The 27,257-nt window shown below is 43.9% G+C and overlaps 2 protein-coding genes, 1 long non-coding RNA gene and 1 other non-coding gene across 4 annotated transcripts; all 4 read right to left on the bottom strand.

Annotated features, from left to right (window-relative positions):
- Positions 1-1,284: 1,284 nt before the first annotated feature.
- LOC135672445 (arabinogalactan protein 20-like) lies at positions 1,285-2,305 on the bottom strand. Its single transcript, XM_065180930.1, has 2 exons — positions 2,054-2,305; positions 1,285-1,514 (listed from the first exon to the last, which is right to left on the bottom strand). The coding sequence occupies exons 1-2, from the start codon at positions 2,157-2,159 to the stop codon at positions 1,411-1,413; spliced, it is 210 nt and encodes a 69-aa protein (XP_065037002.1). The 5' UTR covers positions 2,160-2,305; the 3' UTR covers positions 1,285-1,410.
- A 1,519-nt stretch (positions 2,306-3,824) lies between these two features.
- On the bottom strand, positions 3,825-4,910 carry LOC108952062 (uncharacterized). Its single transcript, XR_001976652.2, has 2 exons — positions 4,643-4,910; positions 3,825-4,567 (listed from the first exon to the last, which is right to left on the bottom strand). It is a non-coding gene; the product is annotated as an uncharacterized LOC108952062 (long non-coding RNA).
- On the bottom strand, positions 4,195-4,343 carry LOC135672693 (small nucleolar RNA snoR145). Its single transcript, XR_010513052.1, has one exon. It is a non-coding gene; the product is annotated as a small nucleolar RNA snoR145 (small nucleolar RNA).
- Positions 4,911-6,586: 1,676 nt separating the features above from the next.
- Positions 6,587-8,461, bottom strand: LOC135649576 (reticulon-like protein B1). Its single transcript, XM_065168079.1, has 5 exons — positions 8,177-8,461; positions 7,483-7,663; positions 7,260-7,401; positions 7,106-7,175; positions 6,587-7,017 (listed from the first exon to the last, which is right to left on the bottom strand). The coding sequence occupies exons 1-5, from the start codon at positions 8,388-8,390 to the stop codon at positions 6,848-6,850; spliced, it is 777 nt and encodes a 258-aa protein (XP_065024151.1). The 5' UTR covers positions 8,391-8,461; the 3' UTR covers positions 6,587-6,847.
- Between the last annotated feature and the right edge of the window lie 18,796 nt (positions 8,462-27,257).

The raw sequence follows: 27,257 nt of genomic DNA, 5'->3' as shown, positions 1-27,257 counted from the left end.
GATATAGATCACGACGATCGAACCACTATAAAAATCTAGTTTGCGATTCTCTTATGCAATTTACTTTACTTGTTTTACATCTACTATGCTCTTCCATACATTTTCAAAGTTAATACCTTTATGAAATGATTTTTCGTCAGAAATGAATTTAATCGCAATGAAGTTTTGAACCGACATAATTTTTACCACTATACTAATTCACCCCCCCTCTTAGTGCCAACTCTTTTCCTAACACTCCATATTTAAAGGAGGATTAGGTTCACATCGACAAAGATTGATCCTCTACCTAAGAGGGTTCATCGATGAGGAGTGACCCCTTGCCAAGGGACAAGGGTCGTCAATTTAAGACACGAGCGCCCCCTGACCCTTTTAATGTTCGCCTAATACACGAGGTTGGAGAATCAATCGAAGAGGCATAAGCTTAACATGACAAATGAACTAGATGTCACACTTCGAGTCCCTCTTGCGAGAGCCCCGAAGCATGCCTTCAAGGTGTATAAATGATACAAAGTATACTATTAACCAATCATCATCCTATACATAATCGTCATATGGTGTCCAGGGTAAAAGGAGAAGACAGAGGTTACCGTCCACCCGTCTGCCCACATATGCAAAGGTCGAAGACAAATGATATGGGTTGTCCCCCTTTTTGTCACCCGTGTGGATAAGAGGCCAAAGGGAGGCTATTAAAAATGGTTAGAGGCTACCTCTCCATAAAATATTCATGAGATATTTTATCCCTTTATGTATAAAAACTTGTTATTAATATAATGAAAAATATAAAAACTTGTTATTAATATAATGAAAAAGAGAAGAGGTAATTACTTTTTGACTACTCGCATCTGCACTTATCTAACTTGGGAATCAGAGGATCCGAATAGAAAAACCTCTCCAGACCTTAGTCTTCATGTATATATCATATATATGATACCCTAGAAGCTCAGACCACGTCGGGTTATGTGCAGTGTGAAATGCACATCTACAACTATATTTCTCGTGCAAAACCAGAAGCATAAGAGGAAATATAAACTTTTACAACATCGAACATTTTATCCAACTCCAAACCAAATCGCCAATGTTCGTCGGGGTTCACAGAGCTTGATTATTCATGTTGGATAACCAGCATCAAGGCTGCTCTTCCTCCCCCCAAACTTCAAATCTTCTACAATTCCAGTACATTTGCTATACAGAAGTTCAAATTTCCCACTGTGACATCATATTCATTGTAAACCAAGCAAATTGCAAGCACAAACAAAAGCTTCAGCTGCACCAGCAACAAGAACATTTAGGATAAATCAACATGATAGTTCCATTAAAAAATGTCCAAATCCCACACCATGATCATGCAAGTACAAGCAAGACAAACCACCAATCCCTTCCTCACAGACATAAATGCAATCCTAGAAAGGCTTAGAAGAGCTTGTAGGGGGAGGCATCCAAGGGGTGGATGAGGTAGGTGAGAACCAGGGCCACAAGCATTAGCAAATAAGCAATCCCCTGGTCGATTGATGTGCCTGCACAAGAGAAGAAAGAGTATATCAATCCAACAATCCTTCAACAGATAACGATCAAACAAGACTTATACCCACATCAAGATCAATGAATTTGCAGTAAGAGATGCATTAAGAAAACATAGTCTTCATTACATCATACGATCGCAACTAATTTGCAACATTTAACCAACGTTTAGCCCTAAAAAGAGGAACTTTACAAAATGTTAAGAACACCGAACCTATTAGCGAAACCCTAATCCATGTCACGCTAGATCCGTAGACCTTCAACATTATCTCTGATCTAAAAAATGAGCGTCTACTTCAAAGATACAAACTTTTACTCCAATACGGCATGGATGTACGAACGAACAGAAATCTACACTTGAACCGGATCCTAACTGTTACAAACTAGTAAAATCTATGAAAAGGTAACAGAACAAAAGGGGAAGAGAACACATCCAGCACGAAGAACATAAAAAAGGGTCCGGTTTTTGGCTTCTATAAAATAACTGGATATATAACGTGAATACGAGAAAGAACGAAGGAAAAGATCAAATCACCGTCGCTGGTAGGTGATGGGGCGGGAGCCTGAGCCTGGACGGACGGCACAACAGTCGCCAAGGCGAGAACCAAAACGGCCACTAAAACTTTAGGGATTGCCGCCATCTCGGCCGTGATCTTCCTCCGCTTCGAAAAAGACTGGAACAGACAGACAAATCTGAGATCTCTCTCTTCCTTCTCTGAGCGGAGCAGAGAGGAGGAGGAGAGAGATCTGCGAGAGGTAATGTGCTTCGAATCGATTTCCTCCTCTATTCCTATCACGGTGCGAAGGATCGGGTTTTAACGCGGCATCGGTCACTAAAAAAAGTACAGGCAGCAACGAATCCGGCACGCCGATGTTGTGGTCCCCACGTGTTATTCCTCCCACAAACGAACCGGGTCAAGCCAAGGGTGGCCCGGGTCTACTGGCGACAGCTCGGACTGCCTACGTGCAGCCACATCACAACCGACCCCCAAAAAAATGAATTAAACAAATATAGGAAAGTTCTCGATTGAAAATAAGAATGTTAGGGATGATAATTTGATAACAGACTCGGTGCATCCTCTGACCTGGTTGAATTTGATCTCATTTCACCGGAGAATAGGGAAGAGTCAGATCATAAGATGAGCCAGCATCGGGATCGGGATCTCATTAACCGACATCGGAATGAGAACACAGTCTCTAATTTTTAAAAATTACTATTTAATCCTATTTTAAATATTTATAATCACAATGGGAGATTCGTCAGGATAAAATAAGAGATTAGGAGAAAAATAAAATAAAATCGATAATACGGAAATTTCAAATAATAAAACAAATTTTATTTTTTGATATTATGAATAAATAAGTAGGAGGTTTTTTTTTCCATGGCCCGAAGCCCGTTCGTGCCATCTAAGAGCTCAGAGAGACAGCTAGTGATTGAGAAATCCAAATTACAGGTCGATCAGAATGAAGAATGTGGATTTTCCAACTCACAAAATAAGAATCAGTAATGGAAACTGCAGAGTTGAAGTTCTGATGTAAGTCAGAATGTGGATTTTCCAACTCACAAAATAAGAATCAGTAATGGAAACTGCAGAGTTGAAGTTCTGATGTAAGTCATGCAATCGAATTGGCCAAGCACAAACCATTTTATAGATGGTTGGGTTGAGGACTGCATTACATTGAGAACAGATAATTGGATTATAGTATTTTTATAATTTTGCCACAGTAGTGCAGTATTCAGTATTAATGTGTAGTAATGTACGATCAATTTAATATCACTTTGGGGCCAATCTAAAATATCTGAGGATTGAACTAAAACTTCCGAAACACTAATTAATAATTATTGTATATTTAACTGTTAATATTGATTATGACGTTCTAATTCCGTACTGCGATTTGATAATTAATAAACCTTTGGCATCCTTGTAGAACATTCAATCTCTCACTAAGATGATGACCTTCCAACATTTATGTAGGTCTTATTATCTTATAATAATCATAACAAAAATCTCCTACATAATTAAAAAGATATCATCTTGTAATGAAAACAAAAGTCTATTTGTGCTATACCATCAAAAGACGTCAGTGATTCTTACGGTTCCCCACGTCTAACGCGTGATGTGCATAACGTTCCTTATCATAAAGGATTATTTTATTATTTTAACACAATCAATATAATTTCTCAATATCACATTACGTGGACTTAATATAGTTCATTAGATTTCACGATTAGGACTAAATTGCTCGATCCAAATTTTATATTTTCTTTTGTGAGATCTACAACTTTAAGAGGCACTCTCCAGATGTGAATACAATGAAAATATTATTTGAACTTGAGTGCATAACCGGGAAAAAAAAAGGGACGGGAGGGAGAAAAAGATATTGTCGTACAAAACAGTCTACGTATGCTATCCCCTTGAGCCCGTATCCATAGCATGTTGTTCTAATTTCTCGTCTCCTCGGGTTCAAACCTCTCGTGGGTACAGATTGAACCCAACATGACATCAACTACAGAAGCCAGATCTCATCTTTACTGTCCCTAACACCTTCCTATGTTCCTAGGTTTTGATGTGCCAAAGTGTGGTAGATTGCATGAGAGATGAGCCAAAAATTAGCTAAGCTACAATGCTCCAAAGTATCATCAAGAAAAATTGAAAAGTTAATCAGTCGCCGAGAGGATCTGTAGCCGTGTACGAGACACCAGGAAAACCACAGAGTTCAGGCGTCGTACGATCACGGCAGGCTTCACTTTGCGAAGGTTGTACCGAGAAGTTAGAGAGGTCTCAACTCACGAGTTCATCACCCCTCTGCTGGGCCCTTCGCTCTTTTCGTCCCCTCTTACTCGATCTTCTACATGGATCTCTGCCAAACACTAATCTAGATGTGCGAAGAACGGATCGAAAGAACGACCCGGAGATCACCCAAACTCGAATTCATCTACGAGTCCGGCCGTCCCACCTCGCTTTTACTTCCTATCCGAAGGCAAACTTGGAAAGAATAGCACCGCGTAAGAAGCGATTCCTCCATAGGTCCTTCGTTTGGCAAGATACTAAAGAAAGGGGGAAAAGAGAGTAAAAGAAAGAAGAACAAAAGAGGAGGTGGAGGATGCTCAGTGAATACGAACCAAATTAGATGGACTTCATGTCGCCGGATCCGAAGAGGAACCCGACGATCACAGTAGAGAATGTTTTCTCTTCATCGCATCCGAGAACGGGAAGCAGTATGAAAGAGAGACGAGGCTTTTTTGGAACAGTTTGATGGCAGGAGACGGCCGAGGCGAGGATGATATCCGGCGGAGGTTGGCCACCTGGGGGTATTTATAGAGGTGGGATATTAGGGCAAGTAGTGCAGCAAGCGAGAGGGGTTGGGTTCGGGGCCGGTCGAATTGGACATCGACCCGATCCCTGTCGAGTGGTGTAGAATTGGGTCCGGTTGAGTCTCTATATAGTAGTTGAGGAACTCGGCTGAAACCAGATCGGATATAATTAGGAATATAGCGGCCCAGATTTAGATCAAGAGATCTGACCGTCAAAATGATTTCAAGCTCCCGTAGTGAATAATGTATTTTAAACAGATGAAAATTATTGAAACGGAGAGGATATAAATAATAAAATTATATTTTATTATTTTTACAGAGGATTCTTAAAAGAGGGGGCTACCAAAAATGGAATTCATCGAGTTCGGATTCATTCATGCCATCGAAAGCGGGATACTTTTTCTACCCATCTCATCAGCCGACACAGACAAACCGGGAAGAATATTTGCGATGACAAGCTTATGCGGAGAAATATAATAGCTTTCAAGTACAACGCTCCGAAAGAACTCACAACAAATGACCAACAACTACTGTTCAACCATAAAAATAGGAAGTTCAACAAGTATATCTTCAAAGGTTCAGCAATATTTGATTTCCTGTAACCATCGTCCCACGTCCTCAAAACGTCGATGAGAAATGACTTTATCGGATCAAATAGCTGTTTGTGACAAATATAACAACAGGAAGTCCTTCAAACTCCCAGCACTCCACAAATAATAAGGCCATTGACGCTATTTTTCTCGGTGAACTTTAGTGCCTGAAATTATTCCGTTATCTATCATATACCATGGATGAATTATGGGCAATTCGGTGGAGCAGTCTCACCTTATAATTTCAGAACCCCTTCATGGTGGTAACTCAAATAATAAGAAAGAAAACAGAGGATTCGGAAATATAAAGAAGACAAATTACAAACAAGCAAATTTACCATGCCACCAAGGCTCACCCACTTAATCATTAATCATAGTATAGGATGGATATATCCTTAACACAATTCATTACGTTATCATAAAATATATTCAACAATGTAAAGAACCCTTAGCTTAGTTCTTCATAACATATGTTAGTCTAAGCAGTATAGGATTCATGAAATAAGAATATTTACTTGGTTTTACCAATCATCATCTATGTTCAATAACAATACAACAGCATATTGAAAGGTCATGTACCCATCTCTTCCTAAATTACAAAAGAAGAGCTAAACTTTAAGGAATGTAATAATTATCATCAAATGATGCTGAAAAATAAGTATTAGTACCTAACAAGTACATAAACATCTCAAAGTAAATGTGTTTTTTCATGACCTTAATGCATCTACAGCTTTTAAAAATCTATGAAACCACACGTTATTTTAAGTTCACAATGATCATAAGGTAAACAACTCGAAGAATCACTCAAGTAATCATCAAAAGGTCATATTGACTCTCACAGAACTGTGGTTATCCCACACCATTAACAGAGTAATAATCTAAGATGGTTATAATATGACAACAAGCTCCATACATATAATACCAACCCAACATCCACCACCTTGCTTGAGCATAAACTTCAGATTCTACGATCCAGACTTATTTGCATAGTCATCATGCAACATAGAACAGTGGACAAACAGGAAGAAAAGAACGCATCACAAAGTGCATCTAGTGCTCCAACATGAAACCTGCCTCTTGTTACATCAACAACAGGAAAAACTCCATAATGATGAAGAGAAACACAAAGAATACTCGATGATTCATAGAAATGACATGTATGTAAATAACATAGATTTTCTAAAACAAATCACCATTAAAATAAAACTAAATTGTCTTACTTGGTACAATAATAACTCCGATCCACATCATAAAACTCAGAATCACTTATATTAACCCATACTGATAATGTCCATGCCTCTAATTAGGAACTCAAAAGGAGAGTTCTAAGCAAATATGGATAAACAGTCATTACACCGATCGAAAACCATCACTAGCCAATTAACTGCCAAAATCAAACTGCAACCACACAGATCCTTCAACTCTATTGGAACTTCTTATCCTTCAATGGCCCCTTTGGAATCTTGCTCAAGTATTTTGCATGAATCACGGAATAATGCTTCTTGAACTCAGTTTGTGCTTTCTCAGCAAAAGCATCAACCTTGTCCTCATACTTCTCATACAGTGGCGGCACCGTATGCAGTGTGACAAACGCTGTTACCCAAACTCAAAGATGTAAATAACTAAAACTATAATTATTAGGGCAGCAAAAAGGTAGGTACTACTGCAAAATTTCAATTACCTATATAAAATAAGGTCAAGAAATTGCAGAAATTGCCGATGATTGAGAAAACCCACAGGCCAGCAATGACCTATAATCAAAGCAGCAGCCATTAAAGGCACAAACAGGGCACCAAAATATTGAACTTGCAAATAAGAACAATGAGGCAACATACAGAAAGGAATTTCTTAAGATCACGCCCTAATGCGATGTCCCTCAGAGCAGCAAAAGCCCAGTTGATCTCATATCGAAGCGAAAGTGCAATGTTCACAGCCATATCTTCCGGAATGCTTACCTCTGGAATGCGTGGAGGGGACCTACAAACGAAGCACAGAGGATTGAGCCACTGAAGAGGGCATACAGAACGAAGCAACAAAAAATTGCAGAGCAAAACTCACTTGTTGATGAAAGTTGATGCGTTTGACCAGAGGAACATGATGGCTAGGGACAGGATGAGACTATGGCAAACAAAGGTCAGCAAGTGGTACTCCATCAACTCAAACAAGACCCAGATGGCCGTCGCTCCACCGAGCGTGGCAGCCGATACCTTCTTATTCCTCCATAGGAAAACATCAGCAGCTGCTCAAGAATCGGTCATTAAATCATCCTAGTCTTATAGCTAATCCACCCTTAACAGGTTATATTTAAGACGCAAATATAGTCTACTGAGATATTTACGATTCGCCCAACATAAAAGGGTATAATATATCAAGACGAAGAGGTAGCTCGATCATCCAATACACTTTACAAACTAAGGACAAATAAGGATATCCATTGATCGAGGTCAACAAGATATCCGGATCCGATTTAGGGTTTCTGTTCGTATGTACTCAAAAATAGAAAAAAGTAATTTTTTTCCTTATTCAATAAAAATGGAAACTGAAAAATTAAAATCTACATCCGATTCAAATAATAAGTTCGCGAATCACTGAACCACATCTTAGAAAAACCTACAGATCCCGTCCGTCATGCGAGTCGGCGAATACGATCGAGATCAAACCGATGAAGAAAAAAATGGAAAAGGTTTTATTATATTAAAAATGCAAGCAAAATCTTTCAACGGAAAGGGCATCAGGGAGGGACGATCCGTACGTTTCCCACCGCCCAAGACCTTGTGGACGGGCTTCTCGCGCCCGAAGAGGCGGTAAATCTTGGCCTTGACAACCTCGGCGGCGGACGGCGCCGAGGAGTCCACCACAGATGATTTCTCGCCGTCCGAATCTGACGATGAAGAGTCCCCGCCGTGGAACTTCTCAGTGATCTTCTCCAGCAGAGACTCCGCCACCGACTCCTCGTGCTCCGCCATCGTCGCCTCACAAAGAAATATCTAAACCTCTCTCCGAATACTCTCTCGCTGTGGGAATAAGAGGGGATCGGCGGCCATCGAGGAGGCTTTATAAAGGACCGGGGCACGGAGAAGCGATCACGACCGTCGGATCGAGGCAGGGCTTGGTTTAGCGGTCAGATGGAAGAGCGGATGGAGGGGCAAATTTGCCCGAAGAGGGAAGGAAAGATTTAAGTCGAGAACAGTCGGAAGGGTTGTTTGCTTGACGGCGACTTTGAATTGGAGAGGGAGATTAATGACCGTGTTGACGGCAACGTCAGTTTGCCGTTACTTTTTGGGACGGCGTGGCCAGCACGACCGGCCTGGGAGCCGTGCCTGATGCCATTTCCGGCCCACCGGTCACGTGACACCACGTGGACAGGGAAAGCTGTCCTAAATAACACAGCAAACACGTCCGACGCGCACGCGACGCTGTAAGCCAGGACGACGCCGTCGGCCCCACAACAACGGGCATTGAAGGCCGACGAGTGGCCAGGAAAGGTAAATGGTACATCAAAGGTAAGACCGATCGCACGCCGCACTCAACGGTGGATGTCATAGGTGGGGCCCGAGGCGACACGAGAAAGGAGGGGGTGGCCGGTGGGGACTTCGGATGAGGACAAAAGTGGAATCTCGTACATTTTTTGAGTTTTTTTTTCTCCTTTTTCCTTTCGGCTACAGATTTGAACTCGCAATTCCTACCGGTTCGAGGTGAGGAAAAAAGCTGCGTGCAACGCAACAAAGGAATGGACTTCTTCCCCGTTGCCAACTCCTTAATACCTAAGGATACACTGAGACCTGGCATCTAAATGCATGATTGGAGGCGCAGTGATCCAAGAACCTCATTGCTTCCTATCGAAGGAAGATCAATATCCAACAAAAACTCAAAACTAGAAAATTTATTACTCAACAAATTTAATTCATAAAGAAAATTAATTCAAGATGCTACTAACTTTGTTTTACTTTATATATCACATGAGTTACATAACACGCCTCTGTACTCCGATCTTAAATAATAGTTAAATAAATCTTCTACCGGCAAACCAACACTAAATTTATTTTATTTTATTTTATTTTTTTAGAAAATATTATTATATAGAGAAAATCTAATACTCGAATGATCGAACATCACATCATCATCATCTCATTATTAACTCAAATGTTTTGTAAATCTTACATAATAATCAAGCACATCATGTTGTTAATCATAAGACTCACACGATTCAATTGACTATTTGTATGTAAGTAATACTTGATAAATTTATGTGATCTTCCTGTAAATTAACTTCTACCTACTCTTTATACTCACTAAACACAAGCTTTAGGTAGACTTATTTAACAAAAGATTCCTTTGATACTACTCAACATTTTAAAACATTTGAATCAACTTATTTTTTGCACTAATTTAGACATCGACTTGTCTCAAGTGCATCACTGATGCAATTTTATAAAAATCTCAACTAGATTTGATTACTATATACTTATAGTCCCTCATCTATCTAATATCATAGAGATCATATACCGGTATGGTGTTGTCAAACCCATACGATTTCTACTCAAGTCTCACTCTAATTAGATTCTCTTGGAGAACTCTTTTTCTCTCAATCCGAATGACCCCGACTAGGGATTTATCCGAGCAAGAACATATGAGACATTCTTCTCATGACACCGAGAATGGATGATATCTATCGACACTCAATAGCCCTCGTAAGGTTGACTACTACTCTTGATAATCAGCTATGCTAGATCTGGGACATCCAAATCTATAAGTCTAGTATCAAAGAGTGAAGCACTCATATAGGACATCCTTGGTGTCTCAAGTCTAAGAACCAGATACCCCACTGGGACTACGGAATTACTGTTTGACAATAAGGCATTATATCCCTAGTGTCTCTACATGAGCAGCTATGAGACCAGATGCATCTATCATATGGACGGGTATATAACACAGTAGTATGTTCGGTTATCTCAATATTCCTCTCGAGTAACCTATGACCGAGATTATTTAAGATTTGTGTTTAAAGGCGAATCGGTCTCATTATCGTGATCTCATCACGATCCAATTCCTATTGCACGGATCCAAGAACATTACAATATATATACATATGCATATATGCAACAAGTAATATAAAGTGATAAATGCCAAAATATAATAAGCAAAAAGACTACGTGTTAAGTCACATGTGTCATCACTCACGTGAATGGCTTGTACAGCATATATGACTGGCAAGATAAAGAAAGATCAATTTGTAAATGATTCATCTTAACAAATCTCATTTTTAGTATATAACAAAAAGAATCTTAGGACATCAATTAGTATGAAAAATCTTAAGTCATGAATTTCAAAAAAGATATTCTCTTTGGTAAATCATAAAAAGAAAAAAGGAAAAAAAAATCTCAATTCTCAAGTATCAAATATTGAGAAATCAAGATCATGATTTGGATTAATAACTCATTCAAATCTAAGTCATCAAAATCACTTTAGAGATTCATAAAATAACATAAATAGATTCATCAATCTTTTTTTTTTTAAATCGATAAAATAGAGAAAAAAAGATTTCAAGAAAAAATGCTTTCCTCTTTATAGTTGTTTCAATTTATGTGATTTATTTCATATAAGTATGCTTAAGTTTTTTTCTTATGAAAACCATCTATCATGTTTAAAATCGAAAAGCAATATAAAATCATCAAGATATACATAATTATTTCTTATAATATATAAGGAATTAATCTTATTTGATGTGCAAGTATTATTACAAAATATACAATTGTCATGATATATATATATATATATATATATATATATATATATATATATAATTATGAGAAGCACTAAGTAATTTTATGGTAAGGAAAAAAGAGATTCGATTGAGTCGCTTACCTTGTTGACGAAAGCTGTCAAAACACAATTCGCCACCTTGCCCTTGTTGGTTTGCTCCTCGTCTTCGGATGCGCTCAATTCATCCTTTACCAACTTTTTCTTCAGTTTTATATACTTATCTTTAGAGTGACCTAGCTTCTTGTGTTCATAGCAAGAAGTTGTGTTCGTTTTAAGTTAATTTTTGTTCTTTGATTCTTGTTTTAAGAACTTTTTAAGTTTTATTGTGAGGAGTTCAAGTTCATCATCACTTAGCTTTCGCTCGAATAGTCTTCTTTTGTTCTAAGTACAAAATCATTTATGTTCTTTGGAATGTTGTTCTCAAGTTCGTCATATGTCATATAAGTTATTTCGTAGGTCATCAAAGATCCGATAAGTTCTTCAATTGGAAAATGGTTCAAGTTCTTAGATTCTTGAATAGTCGTGACTTTAGGATCCCAACTCTTCGTAGGAGATCTTAATATCTTGTTAACAAGTTCAAATTTTGAAAAACTTTTACCAAGAGCTTTTAAACTATTAACGACATCCATAAAATGGGTGTATATGTCAATAATAGTTTCGCTTGGTTTCATATAAAACAACTCGAAATCATGCATCAAAAGATTGATTTTAGAGTCTTTAACTTTATTAGTACCTTTGATTTCAAGTGTATGCCAAATCTCATAAGTTGTTTCTCAAATAGAAACACGATTAAGTTAATTTTTGTCTAAGGCACAAAAACAAAGCATTCATAGCTTTGGCATTCAAAGAGAAAGGTTTCTTCTCCAAATCATTTCAATCGTTCATTAGAAGAGAAGACTTTTGAAATCCATTTTCGACAATATTCCATAAATCAAGATTCAACGAAAGCAAGAAAACTCTCATCCAAGTTTTCCAATAAGTGTAGTCTGTCCCATTGAACATAAGAGAGCGAATGATCGAAAATCTCTCGTAAAAGCTGAAAAGAGTCATTTCTCTTGGGTGTTAAACCAAATGAGAAAAACGTTGCTTTGATACCAATTGTTAGGATCAATAGTAGCACTAAGACGGGGGGTGGGGGGGGGGGGGGGGGGGGGTGGGGGGGGCGGAGGGGGGAATTAGTGCAATGAAAAAATCATCAATTTTGTAAGATATTTGTTCATTGAAAATCAATTTTAGAAAGTGCTTGACTTTAGAGTAAATGAACTTCCTTCAATGGTTCACTTCTGATTCATCCTCTATCAAGGTTACCGGCATCCACTAATGATCTTCCTTCAATGGAAGGATAACAACACCCTCTTTATAGCGCTTTATCCTTTTCACAGGTTTAGGAGATAACCCTTACAAGGCTCACACCTCTCTTGAATGATAAAGTGAGGAGGACTTTTAGCACTTTTACAACATTTTTAACACCCCAAGACTTCAAAATATTTTTCATACTTTCGTGCCCTTTCATGCAGAAAAGGGTGGGGTATTTATAGGCCCCAGTGGCTTCAAAATTGGAGCCAAAAAGTGTCATATCCCTAGATTTCGGGGTACTAGTGGTACCATCGCCTGATACACTCACACATGATGATACCATTGCCTAGTCTAGGCAGTATGATCGCTTGACAGAGCTCAAAGACTGAGCTCTAGTGGTACCACCACTTGATAGGGGCGGTACCATTGCCTAGCAGCATTAACTGTTGAAGGTACCACCACCTAGACAACTTGGGAGACTGAGTCACCAGGCGGTGCCACCACCAGCCATGTCTTTAGATGCTGAATGGGATGTTCAACTGGCCCAGTTCATCCTTATTAAGGGCCCAATTGGCCCCTAACTAAGTTAGTGGGATTATCTCCCAATCCTAACTCAACTTAAAGTTTAACTACGATAGTTCATGACATTAACTAAGTAATCTCTGTTCAGTATGTCAATTGTTTTCTCGACGAACTTTTGGCGAACTTCTGACGAACTCCTGACGAACACTCAACGAACTCCCGACGAACTCTCGACGAGCTCCCAACGAACTCTCGACGAGCTTCCGACAAACTTCTGGTACATCGTCCGAATCTTCGACGTATCGTCCGAACTTTGACTCCGACCCAACCTCTGCTTTATGCCTTATTGCTATCATAGTTAATCTTGCACACTTATCTCAACATATAGATTATATCAAATACTTTACCAATTGATTTCATCACCAAAATCCAAGATTCAACAAAATTATGACATGAAAGATATTGATATGAAAGATCAATTCGTGAATGATTCATCTTGACAAATATCCTTTTTAGTAAATAACGAATAGAATTATAGGAGATCCAATAAGATATCTTAATTCAAATAAATCTCAAATTATTAATGTCAAGAACCAAGATTCATTTGGTTAAATCTTCTCTTAAACGAATAAATCATACGTGAATCAAGAAAAATATTTTATATAAAGTACATCTCAAGTCACAAATATCAATAAATGATTCGATTGGATATATCATCTCATTATTAAAACAAATCATACAAAAAGAAATCCAAAATCATCATCAAAATCACATTTTAGAAAATTTAAGAGATAACATTGTTAGGATCGGAGCGGCACTAAGAGGGGGGGGGGTGAATTAGTGCAGCGGATTAAAACTTTGGTTTCGACAATTGTTTTGATACGATGAAAACCGAACTTGAAAAGTTTAACTTGAACGCGTGTTCGTAAAGGTATGCAGCAAAGGTAATGAGGAAATAAAGTATGTAAGAAGGTTTGCAGTAATGTAAATAGCAATAATGAAATGCAAACCAGAGATCACGCCGATTTTAAAGTGGTTCGGTCAAATGACCTACATCCACTTGCGAGGCCCTCTTCGATGAGGCTCCCACCTTCCACTAGCAAATCTCTTGAAGGGGAAGGGCAAATACCCCTCTTACAACTTTTTACAAGCGGTTCACACTCTTACAAATTTTCAACAAGAAAGAAGGAGGTGAACACTCTAGCAAATTGAAAATAAGACTTGCTAAGACTTTTCTAAGACCTTTCTCTCAATCAATTGCTTCTCAAAAGTTGTTATCTCAGCTGAGATTTGAGGGGTATTTATAGGCCTCAAGAGGATTCAAATTTGGGCTCCAAAATTTGAATTCTCTTTGGTTCCCGATGCTGGCGGTGCCACCGCCTGTCAGTGTATGACACTGACAGTGTACTCGCGGTGCCACTGCCCAATCCGGCGGTGCCACCGCTCAGTCCAGCGGTGCCACCGCTTGGTTCTTGGGTTCTAGGTGGTGCCACCGCCTAATCTGGCGGTGCCACCGCCTACACTATTTCAGCTCATTGGTTAGGCTCCAAACTTGGCCCAAACTAGTCCGAACTCGGGCCCAATTGGCCCCTACTTGAGTTATAGGATTAACACCTAATCCTAACCCTAATTAACGTGCTAACTACGAATTTAAAGACATTTTCTAGCTATTACAAAGTCCGCAAGTCAAGACTTTTTCCGGCGAGCTTCCGGCGAACTTCCGACGGTCTTCCGACGAACTCTCGGAAACCATTCTACGGACTCCCGGCAAGCTCCTAGACTTCACGATTTGATCTTGACGAGTTCTAATGAGCTTCTTCGGCAAGCTCCGATCTTTCTCGGTGAGCTCCATGAACTTCCAACGAACCTTCCGGCGAGCTTCCGAAAAACCCTTTGGCAAGCTCCCTACTCATTCTCGGCTAGTTCCGGCAGCATTCTCGACGAACCTTCGGACTTTCGTTGAACTCTCGAACTCACAACAAATCCTTTGTGCTTGACTCCGACACTTTGTTTCGCTTTATGTCTTCGTCGTTATCGTAGTTAATCCTGCACACACAAGCCAAAACTCTACTCCGATCTAGACAATTATTACAAAGCGAATTAACATTCTGTTGTCCAGCACGTCATTGGTTGGCGCTTCGTCCGATTCTTCGGTGCATCGTCCTCTCTTGCAGCTTGTTGCCCAATCGGCGGTTGACCTCCGTAACCCCGATATCCTTGGCGTAATTCCGCTCTTGGCCCAATGCCCGACGTCCGAAGCCTTCTCCCATCCAATATCCTAACGTGATCTCCTCCAGCGCAACGTCAATTCCTCCTGCGTTAACTGTCTAATCCTGATCGAGTAGACCTGCATCACTCAAAATGCAGTTAAACATCTAAACACAATCAATTAGTTTCATCATCAAAATCCGAGATTCAACAATCTCCCCCTTTTTTGATGATGACAACTAATTGATGACTAACGGAGTTAACCAAACTCCCCCTATCAATATGCCATTGATAGAACACTTGGATTATCCCAAATCCAAGTAACATTCATCACATGTTATGAAAAATATTTAAACTATCATGCAAATATATATAAAATATTCAATTCAATGCATGAAGTCATCAATATACTTCTCCCCCTATGTCATCAACAAAAAGGAGAAGTAGCTCTAGCTATTTTAAAAGATATTCAAGTTTTTGTAACATGAAGCTAGATTTTCATCAAACATATAAGCACAAAAGCATAGTAAGATTCTTAAGTTCAATCATGGCAATTCAACACTTGCTTCTTGTGCAAGATTGCACTTTGCTTTTCTTTGCATGTTCTAACTACCAAAAGCTTTCTCCCCTTTGTTTTTGTCGAAAAGAAGGGAAGAGTACAAGCTAGCCAGCATTTGTCTTGAGCTAGCAATCTTTCTCCCCCTATGTCATTGCCGAAAAGAAGGAGAGGAACCAATGATTTAGACTTACATAAATTATGAATTTGCATCAATCAATATTTCAATCATCACATGATATATACAAGATAAAAATGCAAAGAAATCATGTCATGAAAGACATCAATTGTTAAACATGATATGATAATAGTTGTTGTGGGAAACAACTTTTTAAGCCGTGGCCTTGAGGTCGACGCGGCTCGGTTCGGGTTCGGAAGGCGGGGATCTCCCTGGGGGCGCTCCTCGAGCCCGCTGAGGAGGTCGGGGGCGGTGTCCGATCGGGACGATGTGGTCATCTCGACCTGCGGGACCGACGGGGACCTTCAGCTTCGCACCTGCACAAAGGTCGGGTCGGGGTGCTCGACCCGACCCCTCCGACGATCAAGTTAGAGGAAGATGTGGAGGGGGAGAGAAGAAGTATTTTTGAGTGTGTCCCGCCTCCACTCCTTCTAATGAACGAGAGGGTATTTATAGGGAAGCATTCTGCTTCCTGAGCTGCCTGCTTGCAGGGGGCAGGCTGGTACTCCTGATAGTACCGATGGCGTAGCGTGTTGGACTTGGCTTTTGCTGGATATTAATGTACCTCGGTCAGCGTTCTGATCAATTCCGAGGTGCGTGACGTCATTTGGAGCAGCTGACATTGTTCTAAGACTGATGGCCATTTTTACCCTTATCATATATATTCTCCCCCCGAAAGAAGCTATGCGTTGGTCGTTGTAATAGGGGTCTGAGGCATGGCTTCAGCTTCCTGTATTCGTTCTTGCCGGGCAGTTGCCGATCCATTACTTGGGGTATGACCCAAGTTTAGAGACTAAGGCGGGCTGGGCGTGCCGTGGTGGTCCCGAGCGGCGTGCAACCGAGGTACATGCTCGGGCAAACAAGGCTGCGCAGAGATGGGATTCGGGCTGCTTGGAGCCGAGGAGCACGACGCAGGCGGGCTGGCCGCGCAGGTGTGGTCTCGGGGAGCATGGAGCCAGGGAGCACAACGCAGGCGGGCTGGCCGCGCAGGTGTGTCTCGGGAACATGGAACCAGGGAGCACAACGCAGGCGGGCTGGCCACGCAGGTGTGTCTCGGGAACATGGGGCCACGGAGCACGACGCAGGCGAGCTGGCCAGGCAGGTGTGGTCTCGGGCATTATGCGACCGAGGATCACGATGCAGGTGGGCAGACCGCGCAGGCGTGGTCGCGATGGTCATGCGGCCGAGTAGCACGACGCAGGCGGACAGACAGCGCAGGTGTGGTCGGGATGATCATGCGGCCGAGTAGCACGACACAGGCGGACAGACCGCACAGGTGTGGTCGCGATGGTCATGCGACCGAGTAGCACGACGAAGGCGGACAGACCGTCAGCCGAGCTGCTGATGTGGGCTGGACGCGCATGGGGTCGAGGCAGCAGGCTGCGCCGTCAACCGAGCAGCTGAGGCGGGCGGCCGCGCATGGGGCCGAGGAGTCGAGGCAGCGGGCTGCACCATCAGCCGAGCGGCTTACGCAGGATGGCCGCGCATGGGGCTGAGGTAGCAGGCTGTTCCGTCAATAGAGCAGCTGAGGGGGGCGGCCGCGCATGGGGCCGAGGAGTCGAGGCAGCGGGCTGCGCCGTCAGCCGAGCGGCTAACGCGAGCTGGCCGCGCATGGGGCTGAGGCAGCAGGCTGCGCCGTCAACCGAGCAGCTGGGGCGGGTGGCCGCGCATGGGGCCGAGGAGTTGAGGCAGCGAGCTGCACCGTCAGCCGAGCGGCTGACGCGGGCTGGCCGCACATGGGGTCGAGGTAGCAAGTTGGCCGCGCATGGGGCCGAGGCAACAGGCTGTGCCGTCAGTCGAGCAGCTGAGGCGGGCGACCGCGCATAGGGCCGAGGAGTCGAGGTAGCGGGGTGCGCCGTCAGCAGAGCAACTGAGGCGGGCGACCGCGAATGGGGCCGAGGCGATAGGCTGGCCGCGCATGGGGCCGAGGCAGCAGGCTGCGACGTCAGTCGAGCAGCTGGGGTGGGCGACCGCGCATGGGGCCGAGGCAGCAGGCTGCGCCGTCAGCCGAGCAGCTGAGGCGGGCGGCCGCGCATGGGGCCGAGGAGTCGATGTAGCGGGCTGCACCGTCAGCCGAGCGGATGACGCGGGCTGGCCGCGCATGGGGCCGAGGCAGCAAGCTGGCCGCGCATGGGGCCGAGGCAGCAGGCTGTGCCGTCAACCGAGCAGCTGAGGCGGGCAGACGCGCATGGGGCCGAGGAGTCGAGGCAGCGGGCTGCGCCGTCAGCCGAGCGGGTGACGCGGGCTGGCCGCGAATGGGGCCGAGGCAACAGGCTGCGCCGTCAGCCAAGCAGCTGAGGCGGGCGGCCGCGCATGGGGCCGAGGCAGCAGGCTGCGCCGTCAGCCGAGCAGCTGGGGTGGGCGACCGCACACGGTGCCGAGGCAGCAGGCTGCGCCGTCAGCCGAGCAACTGAGGCGGGCGGCCGCGCATGGGGCCGAGGTAGCAAGCTGGCAGCGCATGGGGCCAAGGCAACAGGCTGTGCCGTCACCCGAGCAGCTGAGGCGGGCGGACGCGTACGGGGCCGAGGAGTCGAGGCTGCGGGCTGCGCCGTCATCAGAGCAGCTGACACGGGCTGGCCACGCATGGGGCCGAGGCAGCAGGCTACGCCGTCAGCCGAGCAGCTGAGTCGGGCGACCGCGCATGGGGCCGAGGAGTCGAGGCAGCGGGCTGCACCGTCATCCGAGCGGCTGACGCGTGCTGGCCACGCATGGGGCCGAGGCAGCAGGCTGCGCCGTCAGCCAAGCAACTGAGGCGGGCGGCCGCGCATGGGGCCGAGGCAGCATGCTGGCAGCGCATGGGGCCGAGGCAGCAAGCTGCGCCGTCAGCCGAGCAGCTGGGGCGGGCGACCGCGCATGGGGCCAAGGCAGCAGGCTGCGCCGTTAGCCGAGCAGCAGAGGCGGGCGGTCGCGCATGGGGCCGAGGAGTCGAGTCAGCGAGCTGCGCCGTCAGCCGAGCGGTTGACGCGGGCTGGCCGCGCATGGGGCCGAGGCAGCAGGCTACGCCGTCAGCCGAGCAACTAAGGCGGGCAGCCGCGCATGGGGCCGAGGTAGCAGGTTGGCCGCGCATGGGGCCGAGGCAGCAGGCTGGCCGTGCATGGGGCCGAGGTGTCGAGGCAACGGGCTGCACCGTCAGCCGAGCGGCTGACGTGGGCTGGCCGCGCATGGGGCCGAGGCAGCAGGCTGCGCCGTCAGCCGAGCAGTTGGGGCGGGCGGCCGCGCATGGGGCCGAGGCAGCAAGCTGGCCGCGCATGGGGCCGAGGCAGTAGGCTCACCGCGCTTGGGGCCGAGGCAGCAGGCTGCGCCGTCAGCCGAGCAGCTGGGGCGGGCGACCGCGCATGGGGCCGAGGCAACAAGCTGGCCGCGCATGGGGCCGAGGTAGCAGGCTGGCCTCGCATGGGGCCGAGGCAGCAGGCTGGCCTCGCATGGGGCCGAGGCAGTAGGCTGGCCGCGTATGGGGTCGAGGCAGCAAGCTGCGCCGTCAGCCGAGCGGATGACGCGGGCTGGTCGCGCATGGGGCCGAGGCCGCAGGCTGAGCGGTCAGCCGAGCAGCTGAGGCAGGCGGCCTTGCATTGGGCCGAGGCAGCAGGCTGCGTCGTCAGCCGAGCAACTGAGGCGGGCGGTCGCGCATGGGGCCGAGGCAACAGGCTGGCCGCGCATGGGGCCGAGGCGTTGAGGCAGCGGGCTGCATCGTCAGCCGAACGGCTGACGCGGGCTGGCCGCGCATGGGGCCGAGGCAGCAGGCTGCGCCGTCAGCCGAGCAGTTGGGGCGGGCGGCCGCGCATGGGGCCGAGGCAGCAAGCTGGCCGCGCATGGGGCCGAGGCAGCAGGCTGGCCGCGCGTGGAGCCGAGGCAGCAGGCTGGCCGCGCGTGGAGCCGAGGCAGCGGGCTGTCACCCGACATTCCGGGCCCTCCTTCTAGCGCCAAAATGTTGTGGGAAACAACTTTTTAAGCCGTGGCCTTGGGGCTGACGCAGCTCGGTTCGGGTCCGGAACGCGGGGATCTCCCTGGGGGCGCTCCTCGAGCCCGCTGAGGAGGTCGGGGGCGGTGTCGGATCGAAACGATGTGGTCATCTTGACCTGCGGGACCGACGGGGACCTTCAGCTTCGCACCTGCACAAAGGTCGGGTCGGGGTGCTCGACCCGACCCCTCGGACGATCAAGTTAGAGGAAGATGTGGAGGGGGGGAGAAGAAGTATTTTTGAGTGTGTCCCGCCTCCTCTCCTTCTAATGAACGAGAGGGTATTTATAGGGAAGCATTCTGCTTCCTGAGCTGCCTGCTTGCAGGGGGCAGGCTGGTACTCCTGATAGTACCGATGGCATAGCGTGTTGGACTTGGCTTTTGCAGGATATTAATGTACCTCGGTCAGCGTTCTGATCAATTCCGAGGTGCGTGACGTCATCTGGAGGTACATTAATATCCTGCAAAAGCCAAGTCCAGATGACGTCACGCACCTCAAGATATTAATATCTTACATTAATATCCTACATTAATATCCTGATAAGGGTAAAAATGGCCATCAATCTCAGGACAATGTTAGCTGCTCCAGATGACGTCACGCACCTCGAAATTGATCAGAACACTGACCGAGGTACATTAATATCTTGCAAAAGCCAAGTCCAACAAGCTACGCCATTGGTACTGTCAGGAGTACCAGCCTGCCCCCTACAAGCAGGCAGCTCAGGAAGCAGAATGCTTCCCTATAAATACCCTCTCGTTCATTAGAAGGAGAGGAGGCGGGACACACTAAAAAATACTTCTTCTCTCCCCCTCCACATCTTCCTCTAACTTGATCGTCGGAGGGGTCGGGTCGAGCACCCCGACCCGACCTTTGTGCAGGTGCGAAGCTGAAGGTCCCCGTCGGTCCCGCAGGTCGAGATGACCACATCGTCCCGATCGGATACCGCCCCCGACCTTCTCAGCGGGCTCGAGGAGCGCCCCCACGGAGATCCCCGCCTTCCGGACCCGAACCGAGCCGCGTTGACCTCAAGGCCACGGCTTAAAAAGTTGTTTCCCACAACAATAGTCTCAAAATTTTCAATTTGCGATGCATGTGATACATTGCGATACTAAAAAATTTAATGTGATGCTTTTAAGGATATCAACCTATTTTTGATACAAAGCATGGCAAGAGCAATTTTGTTGCAAGTTTTCGAAGATTTGCACTTTTTGCTTCTTTCGATAGGCAAGATCTTTCTTCTCTTTTTGAGAAGTGCAAGCTTGCAATTTTTACTTCCTTAGCATGCTAGGAATTTTACTTTCATTTTCAATGCACAAGCTAGCAAAACCTTCTCCCCCTTTATCAAAGTCAAAAAGAAAGAGATGACTCAATGGCCAAAAATTTCAACCATTCAACAAGCTAAATATGCAAAGAATTTATGAAATATATCTATAAGGATCAATTCATGAATATCAAAGATATGATTCATGGTTCATTAAAATTCTTCTTAACAAGTTCACGATCAAGATTCATTTGAAAAGATATAGCACAAAGAGCAACTTGAAACATTCTTATCAAGATCACATTTTAAAATATTCAAAGTATCAAGAGGAATTAATTGGGTGATGAGATAAATATTTCACGAATACATGGAATTGTATAAAAAATCATATCATAAGTGTTTCATACATTCATATCATCACATGAAGGAATATAAACAAAAATTAGTGATGAGATATTACTTCATGAATACAATAAAATTCATATAGCATATCATGGTTTATTAGAATTAGTCTTCCTTTTTGTGAATAGCAAAAAGAATAGTAGGAGAGCAAGATTTCAATTCATGCACATCAAATATTCAATCATCAAAATCATGATTCATCTAGAAAATTCTCCTCTTTAAATATTCAAAGAGAGAATCTAATAATTCAGGGGTTTATTAGATATCCAATAAGATAGGAGCTCTGATAAATATCTCATATTCGAACCTCTACTCATCGCAATGCCTACTATATGTGTGTGACCTGCTAGTCATATATGCCCTGCAAGCTAATCACATGAGTGATAACACGTATGACTTGACACGCAATCTTTTTACTTATTATATTTTGATATTTTATCACTTTATATTGACTATTGCATATATGCATATATATATTGTAATTTCTTTGAATCTATGCAATGGGAATCATATCGTGATGAGATCATGATAATGAGATTGATTCGCCTTTAAACACAAATCCTAAATAATCCCGGTCATAGGTTACTCGAGAGGGACATCGAGATAACCGGACAAACTAGTGTGCTATATACCTATCCATATAATGGATGTAGCTGGTCTTATAGCTGCTCGTGTGGGGACACTAGGGATACAGTAAAGGTGCTCATTGGAGAATGAGTTTACTGATTGATCCGCTTACAAAATGCTAGATGGTTGATGATACCTTATTGTCATATAGCGATTCCGTAGTCCCAATGGTGTACTTGGTCCTTAGACTTGAGACACCAAGAATGTCCTGTATGAGTGCTCCATTCTTTGATACAAGACTTGTAAGTTTGGATGTCCCAAATCTAGTACAGCCGGTCATCAGGAGTGGCAGTCAACCTTACGAGAGCTTATTGAGCGTCGATAGAGGATCATCCACTCTCGGTGTCATGAGAGGAATAACCCATGTGTTCTTGCTCAGACAAATCCCTGGCCAGGGTCATTTGGATTGAGAGAGAAAGAGTTCTTCGGGATAATCCGATTAGAGCAAGACTCGAGAAGAAACCTTTTGGGTTTGATAGCACCATGCCCGGTATACAGTCTCTGGGATATTAGATGGATGAGGGACTATAAGTACATAGTAACTAAGGACAGATAGGTCCAATGGATTGGTGTTAGGACTCTAGCTAGGAGAGTCCTAATTGAGAGAGACATTCATGTAAAACCTACCTAAGCCGGCCCCTATTAAAGAGGTGAAGAGGCCGACTAGGGTTAGGAGGTTGTTTCTTAGAGAAGAATTAGGAGTTGTAAAGGAATAGGAGTCTTGAGTAGAAGTCCTATTAGGAGTTGGTTAGAAGTAAGAGTCTTGCGTAGGAGTCCTATTAGGAGTTAGAGTTTAGAAACCCTATAAATAGCCATGTATTCCTCCTCTTTTGATAAGCAATATATGAATCTTTTCTGCAGCCTTTGAACAACAACTTGGAGGGAGGAACCCTTATAGAGTTTCAAGGAGGCCGATCCCCTAAAGAGATCAACCCCAAGTTTAGAATCTGCAAGGGTTCTAACACCTGGTATCAGAGCAGCGTTCTTGGCGTCTCGCTGCCCTTCCACAGCCATCTATCAACCCTCCACAAACATCCAAAGCAATTCCCACAATTGCTTAAAAGATCGTCATCAAATTCTGTCGTCATCTCCACCACCACGAATCATCCTTTGATCTCCCCGTGAATTGCAACAGGTTATGGTTTTCTACCTTACTGCTGCTGCAATTTAGTTATCCTTATTTGAAAATCCAAAAAAATCTATTCTTATATTTCTGCATAAACTTTTCGTCATAAAGTTTTCATCTCTACGACGAAAGATACATTGCAGAATTCCAACCGTATAGCACCGTCTATTTAATCTAGCTACTGTGTTTTTTCTATCCAAATCTCTATGAAATTTTTATGACATATTTGACACTTCCTAACAACAGATTTTCCTTTGGTTTTGTCAAAAAATTCTCAATATAAACCATTGATATTTTACATCTAATCTGCTATACTTGAAAATCTGCACTGTAAAATTTCTGTCGCATAGCACTGTTTTTTTATCTTGATACTACGTTGTTTCTATCCAAATCTCTACAAAATTTTTATGATAGCTTTGACACTTCCTAAAAGTGGATTTCCCTTTGGTTTCATCAAAAAAATTCTCAATATAAACCACTGATCTTTTACGTCCAATCTGCTATACCTAAAAATCTGTGCTGTAGAAAATTTCAGCCGCATATTGTTGCCTTAACCCATCTATTTGCAATCTTTTTTGAATGAAATTTCTTATACACTTCATAGATCATCTTGACTTCCATCTAAGATTGATATATTAAGAAATTCATCTCTAAAAATGATTTTATGTTGCTGCAAATTTTCATCGTAACCCGCTGAAATTTTTCGACGAGAATTCTACAATCGCAACTTGCACCAATTTCGTTGCTATTATACTACCGAAATTTTCTTGATTAAATTAGATATCCTTGCTGTCATATAAACTGTGATTTTGCTATCAATTCCCTCCTCAATTCTCTCAAGTTTTTGGTGGAAATTACGTCGAGAAACCGTTGTTTCTTCGACGACAATTCTACCCTTACAAGATAGCACATCCTTGCTGCAACTTCCATTGATTTCTATCAAACCTTTGCTACCATCTACCACAGATCCAAAACATTCATCCACAGCCCTAAAACTCTACCAAACCACACCCTCAAACTGCACCCAAAATAGCCACAAAACAATCCTAAACCGTAGCCTACATCCACCAATCCACCAACCCTTTCGACCATCACCTCTCTCAACCAATACATGCCTTTAACCCGACAACAAAAGAGAGATCTTAACATCACAGATTTGGTGGCATATACTATGGCATCTGGGGAGGTAATCAATGCTAAATTTGAAGCCTTCGAGGTGCGAATGGAGGATAAGATTCGGATGCTCTTTACCGAACTCAGATTGGGCCGACCACTAAGCCCGAAGAAATCACATTAAGGAGATAGCTTTGCCCAATGACACCAAGCCCGAAGATATGACTTACAAGAGAGGGGAAGCTCTATGCCCAACCCCAACTATCCATGCATGAGAGTAGACTTCCCTAGATGGGAAGAAGGAGACCCAATTGGTTGGATCTCGCGCGCGGAGCGATATTTTCGATACCATAAAACCGCGGATGCATCTATGGTGAAAATTACAGTTATACATCTTGAAGGGGATGCTATACAGTGGTTTGACAGGTTTGAACATACTTATGGAGTCCTTTCATGGCAACAATTCAAAGAAGGACTGCTGATCCGCTTCAGACCAACCGATTACGAGAATATTGACGGACAACTAGCAAAGATCCGACAAACCTCTACCATTCAAGAGTACCAAACTAGGTTTGAAAGGTTATCTAATCAAACTCATGATTGGTCTCAAAAATAGCTATTGAGCACCTTCATTGAGGGCTTGAAGCCGGAGATCCAAGGAGAAGTTAAAGCGCGACAACCGTATACGCTTATGGCAGCCATCTCTTTCGCACGACATCAAGAGGAGCAATTGAACCATGAAGCTCAGAGGACTAGGGTCACTCCTCAACTAGTAATATTGAAGCCCTTAGCCCCCCCTACTATCGACCAAGTCCCTACACCAAAGATGTTAACAAGAGAAGAGCTTCAGGAGTGATATGCGAAGGGGTTATGTTGGCATTGTGACGAGTCGTGGAGCCGTGAGCATCACTGTAGTAAAGGGGGACTTCTTATGATTGAACCGATAGAAGAAGAGGTCATTGAACATCTAAAAGAGAGTCTTGAATATGAAGAACAAGATGCAGAAGAAGAGCCACAACTGACCGAAGTTACGATACATACACTAGCTGGCTACTCAAACCCACAAACGATGAAAGTTAGAGGCCTTCTCAAACAACAACCGATCACTGTTCTCATCGACACTGGCAGCACTAATAACTTCCTAAACAGTAAGGTTGCTGTCCATATGAACTTACCTATTGAGAATTGCAGCAGGTTTGTTGTTAAGGTCGCCAACGGACGGATTTTGAAGTGTGATCATAGGTGCCCGCAGGTGAAACTGTTGCTGTAGGACCAAGAGATAATTGCAGATTTCTTCCTCCTCCCTCTTGATGATCATGAGGCCATACTCAGAATTAAATGGTTGATGACATTAGGTGATATTTCTTGAAATTTTATGCAACTAATTATAAAATTTTATAGTAAGGAGAAATAGGTGATACTGCATGGGAAACGTGAGGGCGACGTAACGATGATTTGCACACAACAAACGGAGAAGGTTTTGCATAAAGCATGCAGCAGCTTTTTGGTACAACTTGAGCAGTAAACTAAGGGAGAGCCAACAAAATTTGAAGATCCAAATCTACTTCCTTTGCTTGCAGAATTTTCAGATATATTTGACGAACCGCGCAACCTACCTCTTACCCGTCGGCATGATCATTGTATAACGATTCTTCCAGGCAAATCTCCAGCAAATGCTCAGCCATATCAGTATCCACATCTCCAGAAGGATGAAATAGAAAGGATTGTAAAAGAGATGCTCAAAACATGAGTTATTCAGCCATGTTGCAGCCCCTACTCTTCACTAGTGCTCCTCATACGAAAGAATGATGGAATATGGCAATTATGTGTTGATTACCGAGCTCTCAATGGCATAACCATCAAGGATAAATATCCTATTCCAGTAGTAGATGAGTTACTAAGGGAGCACAAATCTTCACAAAGCTGGACCTTCGATCCGGGTATCATCAAATACGAGTATGCGAAGAAGACATACCGAAAACCATCTTTTGAACACACAACCACTATGAATTTTTGCTTTCTTCAAAAGAAGGTGGAATATCTTGGGCATATCATATCAGAGGAAGGTGTGGCAGTAGACCCCTTCAAAATTGGAGCAATGCAAAACTGGCTGACCCCGAGGAACATAAAATTGCTACATGGCTTTCTGGGTTTAACAGGCTACTACCGTAAGTTTGTGAAAAACTATGGAAAGATTAGTGCACCACTTACTTCCTTACTGGAAAAAGATGTCTTCCAATGGTCGGACAGAGCCTCCACTGCCTTTGACAAACTTAAGGCAGCCATAACGACAACGCCAATGCTAGCGCTACCAGATTTCAACCGACCCTTCCTCATTAAGGCCGATGCATCTGGAGACAGAATGGGAGACGTTCTCATGCAAGATGGTCAACCACTCACATACATTAGCAAGACATTATCTCCCCCCTATCAAAACATGTTAACATATGATAAGGAGATGCTCGCCATTGTGCACGCAGCAACGAGGTGGAGATCGTACTTGATCAGGCGATACTTTCAAATCAAGACCGACCATAAAAGCCTAAAATATCTCTTGGAGTAGAAGATATCTTCTCCCGAGCAGCAAAAATGGGTAACAAAACTTCATGGATTTGATTATGAAATAACTTACAAAAGGTGGAAAGAGAATGTTGTTGCAGATGCGCTTTCACAACTACCTGAGCAAGCTGAATTTTCGATCGTTTTACTTCCAACCAGCGACTTCCTTGAGGATATTAAGATGGAATGGCAGGAAGATTCGGAGACTAGTAAGATAAAAAAAAAACAAGGAGGAAGCACCAAACTCCGTGGCTCATTACAATT

The sequence above is a fragment of the Musa acuminata genome, chromosome BXJ1-4 (assembly GCF_036884655.1).
Source record: "Musa acuminata AAA Group cultivar baxijiao chromosome BXJ1-4, Cavendish_Baxijiao_AAA, whole genome shotgun sequence".
Taxonomy (NCBI): domain Eukaryota; kingdom Viridiplantae; phylum Streptophyta; class Magnoliopsida; order Zingiberales; family Musaceae; genus Musa; species Musa acuminata.
The sequence above is the reverse complement of the archived record's forward strand: the minus strand, read 5'-3'. Positions and strand labels throughout refer to the sequence as shown.